Raw genomic sequence first — 9,050 nt, forward strand, 5'->3', positions numbered from 1 at the left:
AAAAAAAAAAAAAAAAGATAAAAGAAATGAGCTATCAAGCCATGAAAGGACACGTAGGAATCTTAACTGCATATTACTAAGTGAAAGAAGCCAATCTGAAAAGTCTCCATATTGTATGATTCCAAGTATGTATGTACGGTATTCTGGAAAAGACAAAACTATGGATGCATTAAACAGATCAGTGGTTACCAGGGATTAGAGGGGAGGGAGGGATGAATAGGCAGAGCACAGAGGATTTTAGGGCAGTGAAACTATTCTGTGTGTTACTACAATGGTCGATAGATGTCATACATTTGTCAAAACCCACAGAATGTACAACACCAAGAGTGAACCCTAATGTAAACTATGGACTTTGGATGATAAGGATGTGTCAGTGTAGGCTCATCAGTTGTAACAAACGTACCACTCTGGTGTGGGATGTTGATGGTGGAGGCTGTGCATGTGTGGGGCAGGAGAGATACGGGAACTTTCTAGACTTGCTGCGAACCTAAACTGCTCTAATTAATGTACGTATTTTATATTATATATATGTCTATTTAAAAAAAAAAGCAGAATTCCCAACCTCAGCCCTCTCCCAGCTTCCCAGAGGGAATCTCTCTTTACAATTTGGTGGGACCCTACCCAGCCCTTTCCGTGCATATACAAACATGTATGCGGCCAGTTTGAATATTTGTCTACAATCTAAGTGTGCCAGGAACATCACGTGCCAGTCTTTTCCATAAGCCAACATAAATCTAACCTCAATTTGAAACTTTTTTGAAACTGGTAGAATACTCAATCTCAGTCAATCTGGGGGCTCCCACACACACCCCAGATAGAGGAAAGATACCTGCCTGGCAGGTCTGTGGTGCTGAGGAAACCCAAGACCTCAAAACCTGCCTCTCCTCACTTTGGAGATCTCTCTCTCTCTGAGAAAGCGCTCTCTCCACTTTTCCCTCCTCCTTTCCCTGGGCTGGCCCCTCTGGGACCTGTTATCCTTACTGGGAGCTCAGGCTTTCCCTGTGAGAAGGAAGAGCTGTTAACTTCCTGCACCTTTCACTTTCACTCCTGCAAAAATCTCAGACAAGAAAATCTAAGAACTTGGCCACTTGGACTAGGAGAGGAGGAGGAACAAAGATAAAAAACAAAACACAAATTATTCTCTCAAGGACTTCCCTGGTGGTCCAGTGTTTAAAACTCTGCTTTTGTAATGCAGGGAGCATGGGTTTGATCCCCAGTCAGGAAACTAAGATCCCACATGCTGCACAATGTGGCCAAAAAAAAAAAAAAAATTAGTCTCTCAAAAAGTGTCCGGCCACATCTGTGTATGTGTATACAAACTGAATTCTGCTATGCTTTTATCTTTCACTAAACAACCTATGGGTCATATCTCCATGTCACAACATGTATTTGCTTCATTCTTTTAAAAAATAGCATAATATTTCATTCTTGGTTGTAGTATAGTTTATTTGAACCACTCCCACTGGTAGACATTTAAGTTCATTTTACTGTTTTGCTGTTTCAAATTAGTAACCATACTTATACATACCACTTTGTATAAAAGAATGAGAATATTTGTATGACAATTGTCCTGGAAACTGAATCCCTAGGTCAAAAGGTATGTGCATTTAAAATTTAGAGAAATATTGCCAAGTCGCCCTCCAAAACTTTGCATGTATTTGCAGGCTCACCCAGTGTGCAAAAGTGTGTTTTCCTGCACCTTCAGCACAGGGTTTAGGGATTTAAGGGTTTCCAAAGTTTCTCATCTTTATTGTTAGGTAAATAGAGTTGCTGTTGTTAGTTGCTTTCTCATGTAGTTCTTTTTTTTTTTTAAACTGCTGTATTGCATATGATTTATATGGAGGAAGATACAATAAGTTCTAGAAAGACAAAGAAAAATCATGAAAAACATATTACATAACGAAAAAGAAATACACAGATATTAATGAAAACTGGGGTATATGGCAAGTATCAAAGCATAATGAATTTACTAACAAACGATATTCTGTACCATACATGCAATATTATGAAAGTGAATTTTGCCCACTCTATTTTAGTGAATACTATTAACCAAAAACACAATAGAAGGTGATATTGAATGAATTCCTAGCCAATCTAGCCAATACATACAGACAGAGAAGATATATCAGTAAAAATGCATAACAAGCAACAAAATGCAATAAATGTGAATGTATAGGTAGCCACAATATATATAGACAAGTATTTCAATGAAAACTGATACAAAGCAGACAGGAAAATAATAAGTGTAAAGAATTTCATTATTGTGCTCATTCATATTTTTACCCAGCAAGTAACAGGTATTAAGCCTAGTATTAATATATATTTCAAAGACTAGAACTATATAATAAGCAGAAAGGAAGCTTAAAAAGTATCAGGAAGGTTTTTGTATTTATCCTAGAACTTTCGTATATGCCCATATCTCCTCCCTCTTGCGACTCCCTCCCACCCTCCCTATCCCACCCCTCTAGGTGGTCACAAAGCACCGAGCTGATCTCCCTGTGCTATGCGGCTGCTTCCCACTAGCTATCTATTTTACGTTTGGTAGTGTATATATGTCCATGCCACTCTCTCACTTCGTCCCAGCTTCCCCTTCCCCCTCCCCATATCCTCAAGTCCATGCTCTAGTAGCTCTGTGTCTTTATTCCCATCTTACCACTAAGTTCTTCATGACCTTGTCATTCTTTAATTAGGAAGGAAGTTGAGCGTTGTTGTGTGACTTTTGACTGTGTGTATTTCTTCTCATGTGAAAAGAAATTGCCTCTCCCTGTCCTTTGCCCACTTTCCCTACTGTGATGTTCATCTTTTTCTTATTCATTTTTAATAATGTTTTTAATATTAGGGAAATTAACATCTGCCTATTTTAAATATATGTGCTATGAATTAGAAATGATCTCATGCTACCTAATTTCTAATGTTGGAGCCATTGCCTCTTTACAACTCACCGTCCAAACTCATCTTCTGTGGTGTGTGCACTTGCTTCTCCTAGGGGAGCCCTTCAATGGCCAGCTGGTACCAGAAGCGGGGAACCAGCAGGAGGGAGAAGGGAAAGAGGGGGACGAAGAGAAGGCAGACGTGCATGGAGGGGCACCTGAAATATTCACCTCGGAATCAGCACAGACCTTCCAGGTCAGGCATCCTGATAGATTCTCTCCCCACCGGCCCGACAATGTGGTACCACCAGCACCACAGACCCCACGGCGGAGCCGGGATCACAACTGGAAACAGCTGGGGACGACGGAGTGCTCGACAACCTGTGGGAAAGGTGAGCTCATGTGCGGGCTAGGAGGGTCTCTGCAGATCCCCGAGCAGGAGTGGGGAACATGCAGGTAAGGCCCCAGGCACGTGGCAAAGCTTCCCCTCCTTGAGCCTGGCTGTGAGATTGCTCGTTAGTGTGAGGCTGTGTTGGGGGGTCCCCAAGACCACCCTCAGGCTCGGTGATCCACCAGAAGGACTTACTCAGAAAACCTGCTGTGCTCATGGTTACAGTTTATTACAGTGAAAGGTTACAGATTGGCATCAGCAAAGGGAAAAGCACATGTGACAACGTCCAGGAGACACCAGACGCCAGCCTCCAGGTGTCCCCTCCCAGTAGAGTGGTACAAAGATGCACGTAGTTCTCTCAACAATATTGTATATGAGCCAAGTATTGCCAACCAGAGAAGCTCACTTCGGCTTTGGTGTCCAGGGGATTTACTGGGGTTCAACCACATAGGCATGTAGCTCCCACATTAGCTACTCAGCCTTTAGCACCCCAGAGGTCAAACTAATACAACACGGCCTAAGGCCTCAGGCATGCAAAGACAGGCATTCACAGAAATCACACTGTTGGCATAAACTAGCTTGTCAAACTGACAGAGCGCAACCCAAGATCTCTGGCATAGAAAAACTCTTATCAGCAGAATATTCCAAGGGCTCTGAGGTTATCTCCAGCCCTGGTCAAGGACCAGTACTGAATACAGGTCTCTCTTTGGAATATGCAGGGTCTGAGCAACAGAGTCCTGCTGAGTTAACCCTTTCCTGCACAGGATGTTCATTAAGAATCAGAGAATACACTCACCTAGTTCAAGAGTTACAAGTTGACGTAGAAGTCAAGGTTGTGGAACACTTACACAAATGCCATTCAAAAGTCATTCTCAGATCTAAGGATTTCAGAAAAAAAAAATGCTTTGGGAGCTTGAAGTGTTAGTTAGCTAGCTTTTACACTCCACAACTCCATTCTTTCTCCTCAGTAAATTCTTAATCCTGTATTTGTCCCATTATCTTCAGACCAATCAACTCAGACCAGCAGGAACAAGGCTGTAGCCTAACACAGTCAGTTTATGCAGCAAAGGGGACCGCACACCAGTGGGAGCATAAGGCATCTCTCCAACAGAAAGAAAAGATCCAGTAATAGGATTTAGGGAGAAAGGTGGAGTCTAGGTGAAATTTATTTATTTATTTATTTATTTTTTATTTTTTGGCGGTACAAGGGCCTCTCACTGTTGTGGCCTCTCCCGTTGCGGAGCGCAGGCTCCGGAGGTGCAGGCTCAGTGGCCATGGCTCACGGGCCCAGCCGCTCCGTGGCATATGGGATCTTCCCGGACCGGGGCACAAACCCGTGTCCCCTACATCGGCAGGCGGATTCTCAACCACTGCGCCACCAGGGAAGCCCAGGTGAAATTTAAATAAAGCAGGGTTGTGGACTTCCCTGGTGGCGCAGTGGTTAAGAATTCACCTGCCAATGCAGAGGATATGGGTTCAAGCCCTGGTCTGGGAATATCCCACATGCCATGGAGCAACTAAGCCCAAGCGCCACAACTACTGAGCCTGCACTCTAGATCCCGCAAGCCACAACTACCGAAGCCCGCCCGCCTAGAGCCCGTGTTCCGCAGCAAGAGAAGCCACTGCAATGAGAAGCCCTCACACCACAACGAAGAGCAGCCCCTGCTCTCCGCAACTAGAGGAAGCTCGCGTGCAGGAACGAAGACCCAACGCAGCCAAAAATAAAATAAATAAATTTATAAAAATAAATAAATAAAGCAGCAGAGTTGTGATAGGCTTGAAGCAAAGCCTGGCTGTGTGTAAAATGGTCAATATTAGTATCAGTCTGGACTGTGATGTGGACTCACGGTCCTGTGTCCTTGAACACTCAAAGGCAAGATAGATATGGGATGTGGTGTCCAGAAACCCCTGACCTGATGTTCTGCACCTAGGTTGGAAATTGATGCTGCTTTTCTGTTCCAGGTGCCTTAGATCCTCATTGCAAGGATATGTATAACTGTGCAGTCATGATTTCCTTCATATACATGGTGATAGCCTCCTGCTTGTAGTAAAGTGCTATTTGTGACTGTAAAACAGCTGTTCTTCGAGGGGAGGCTACCATAGAAACAGAGGCTGTATCCCTGAGGAGTTTCTGCAACTGGGAAACTGATACCTCCAGCATATTGGTTTGGGGATTTTTTTTCCTTTTCTTCAAGAGACTTGCATCTGAGAGTACAAAACTTGGAAACGATGGCATAATCAACACATGAAAAAATCTTTCACAACCACCTTTAACGCTTTTCTCTTTTTCATAAGAGCACTGACTTAGTGGCTTTTGAGAATCGAATTTAAGTCTTTGGTTCCTCTTGGGGTCTGGAGCCCTTCCTGCCTGGAATCTTTACTGGTTCCATGATGCCTTCATAACTGGAGTGCTGATTTATGGAGGTTTTATTGTGTTTATACTTAATACTTGTGCAGAGAATGTGAACTGGAGAGTCATTGTACCAACTTCTCTTATAAGCCTTATGAGAGAAAGTTAAATGCCTGTTAAGTGTGTCTTAAAAGAGGCAGAAAGCTAGAGATGATTATGCATTAAGGCCAAAATCAGTTTAGTGAGGATCTGTCCATGACGCCATAGAGGTAAGCAGTGTGAAATGAAATGTACTTGACATAGGAGCCCAGGATCAAAAGGTATTTTGATAGTGCTGAAATAGTCTACCATTTAGGTAGTGGTGTGATGCCTGCTAACGGAAACAGATACACTCAGAACTAGGTGAGATCAGGTGAAAACAGATACACTCAGAACTAGGTGAAAACTAGGTGAAAGGATAAAGATTGTTGTCATGTGGTTTGCTATCAAGGGTGGCATGTGTAGAAGAGTCTCCTCCATTTCATGTCTTTAAAGACAGTCTGGCCCAGCCTTTCCAGTAGGATGAGATGTAGGCTGTCTGGAGACCATAAGGCATTGCATTGTGGACACAGTGGAACAAGGACAAGAGCATGTGCCATTTGCCACACACCCTGCGTGCTGCTCACCCAGCCTTGTGTTCACTGGACTCATCCAGGTGGTCATTCAACGGTCTGTATCTGTTCTGCACCAGGCATGATGGAGGGACCCCTTTGCTCCCTCTAAGGTTTGCTCCCAGCCAGCGATGGCCTCAGAGACGTCAGGGCAGGGAGGCAGTATGGATGCACAAAACATTTAGCTCATCTCATGGTTGTCAGTGGTAGTGACAAGTGTGCCGTGACCAAGAAATTCTGAGCCTTCCAGGGCTGTCCATCTCTTTTCTGCACAACCCAAGTCCACTTGCCTCGTGATCTCATCATTTTCCCCACACAAACCCTCTCCCAAACTCTCCTCCAGTCCTTCCTGGCAACACTCACCAGACCACACATTTCTGTGCCTCTCAGATTAAAATTCCAGCATCATGATAGCATGATCACAGGGAGGAGCCATGTCACTGGTGTACAAGAGAGGCCCATACTCTGTCCAGTCACTGCCCAGACCTCTGTTTATCTGGTCAGACTCCTGGCTTGGCCCAGTTGATCCCTGACGTTCCAAGACTAGAGTTATTTAATTTTTTCTTTCTTTTTATTTTGTCCATCTCTCCACAATGCCTCACTGACCTCTACACGGTCCCCTGAATTCACTGACTTACCTCATTTAATGTCCACTGATTACCTGTGGTACAGTCACCCCTCCAACATAACACACTTCTGTTTAGATCAACACGTTGAACGTACAGCCCAACCAAACTGATCCCAGATTGTTCCTGCTACCTGAAGCCCAGCCAGCACCTGACCTCCCCACCCCATTCTTGCTGGCTAGCACGTAGAGGGCTAATTGTGTGGCATGCTTGGACAATGAAGAGGTGGCCAGGTACCATTTTGAGTGATAGTCTCCCTTTCTGCAGAAATATAAACTGACCCAGAGAAAGAAACCTTTTCAGTCATTGGAGTCAAGAGCTATAGATCTAGTGTTTTCTCACCATCGGAGACAGAAAGAGTACCTCTGAGTTTATTTCCTTGGCTAAACGCTGGAACTGGACCAGGGGGAAGGCAGGCAGTGGCCAAAGTGCACACAGGTCCAAACAGGACCCATCTTTCCAAGGCACAGAGCATTCCTAGGGTAACTTGTATCCTTTCAGCTAAAGATACTCAATTCCCCCCTCATTAGTGCCAAGCAGTTGGGGTAGTTACTTTTGCCTTCCAATCCACAAATGTGTAAGTAGAAAAGTTAAACCCACATGGTCTGATGGGAAAGGGATGGGCTAAATAATAAAATTTTTACTTAATCCCTTAATAGCTGCGTCCCAATGAGTATCCTGCAAGCTGTGAACTGAATCTTATTCATCTTTGTAACTCAGCACAATGTCCTTAATGTTTGTTGAATTTCATTAAAAATCTCTTCTTAATGGAAGCAGATATGTTACTGGACAAAATTTAATTCCACAAAAGTTTTTGCTTCCTATTAATTTTATAGCCAGTACTGCTTTTTTTTTTAACATCTTTATTGGAGTATAATTGTTTTACAATGGTGTGTTAGTTTCTGCTGTATAACAAAGTGACTCAGCTATACATATACATATATCCCCATATCCCCTCCCTCTTGCGTCTCCCTCCCACCCTCCCTATCCCACCCCTCTAGGTGGTCACAAAGCACCGAGCTGATCTCCCTGTGCTATGCGTAGTACTGCTTTTTACTCAGCTAATAATTATGCTTATTCGGAACATTATTTTAAAATAATGATCTCAAGTTATAGCTGCATTGTAAATGTTTACGCCCATAGTAGTTTAAACAAACGATTGTTTCTGATTCAAAACTGTCTTACAAACTGTCACGTTTTTTAGAAGAGCTACCTTCTGGCTCGGTGTGTCCCACAAGATCAGCTTAAAGAGGCATTGGAACACTTCGTGGCTGCTGAAATATTTAGAGAGACATTCAAAGTTATCCCTCTAGTTACAATTAAAATTATAGCAAGTTGAAGTTGAGAAACTCTAAATGCCTGGCCAATTAACAACAGAACTGAGACAAAGCTGTAGGCTAAATGCCAGTGTTCTGCCCAGCAGGACTCAGCTACTGGCCTAGACTGGGGCCGGGGGTGGGTGGAGTGGGTGCACAGTTATTTATGAAAAAGCATCTAACTCTCCAGACGCTCGGGTTGCTCCTTGCACCAGTTACGGTTCTTTGTAAATACCCAGTAGTAATACTTCAGTGCTGCCACCAGGGGGTAGCAGAGAGAGAGAGAGAGAGAGAGAGAGAGAGAGAGAGAGAGGCAGGCCGAATTGAATTCAGTTTTTGTTTTGTTTTTTCCAGTTGAGAGCTAGAAATTTCACTGAACAAACTTTGACTTTTTCTCCAAAATAGATTATGCCTTATTAAGTATGAAACATGAGGCTGTGCATTTAAAACAAACAAAAAAACTTAGGTAGTCAGTATTTTTTTTTTTTAGCCAAGTAACAAAAACAAATGTTAGACCTCTGATAAATATTCACTCAACAAACTTTTATGGAGCACTTACTCCCCTGCTGTACTGGGGTTACAGGGTTGAGCAAGCACTAGTCCTGTCCCCTAGAAACTCTCCATCTCGTAGGAGGCAGACATATACTCAAATAACTAAAATTCCACTGGATCAGTACTTTACTGGGGGAATGTGTAAAATGATTTACAAAGGCAAAGCCAGCTGCTTTTCTAGCCTCTCTTGAATATTCTTACTTCTCTGCCCCAACCTGACTGTTGCTTCAACATACCTAGCGCTTGCAGGCCAGTTTGCCATGCACTTTTTTTTTTTTTTTTTTTTTTTTTTTTT

General features: G+C 43.2%; 1 protein-coding gene across 3 annotated transcripts in view; it reads left to right on the top strand.

The window, feature by feature from the left end:
- The window catches only part of THSD4 (thrombospondin type 1 domain containing 4), a 572,998-nt gene that overhangs the window by 541,331 nt on the left and 22,617 nt on the right, over positions 1 to 9,050 (top strand). For all 3 annotated transcript variants that reach the window (XM_024128852.3, XM_024128851.3, XM_024128853.2), the window contains one exon: positions 2,987 to 3,262. In XM_024128852.3, coding sequence (XP_023984620.1) covers positions 2,987 to 3,262 — 276 coding nt within the window. The remainder of the gene's footprint in view (positions 1 to 2,986; positions 3,263 to 9,050) is intronic.

Source organism: Physeter macrocephalus, chromosome 11 (assembly GCF_002837175.3).
Source record: "Physeter macrocephalus isolate SW-GA chromosome 11, ASM283717v5, whole genome shotgun sequence".
NCBI classification, from domain to species: domain Eukaryota; kingdom Metazoa; phylum Chordata; class Mammalia; order Artiodactyla; family Physeteridae; genus Physeter; species Physeter macrocephalus.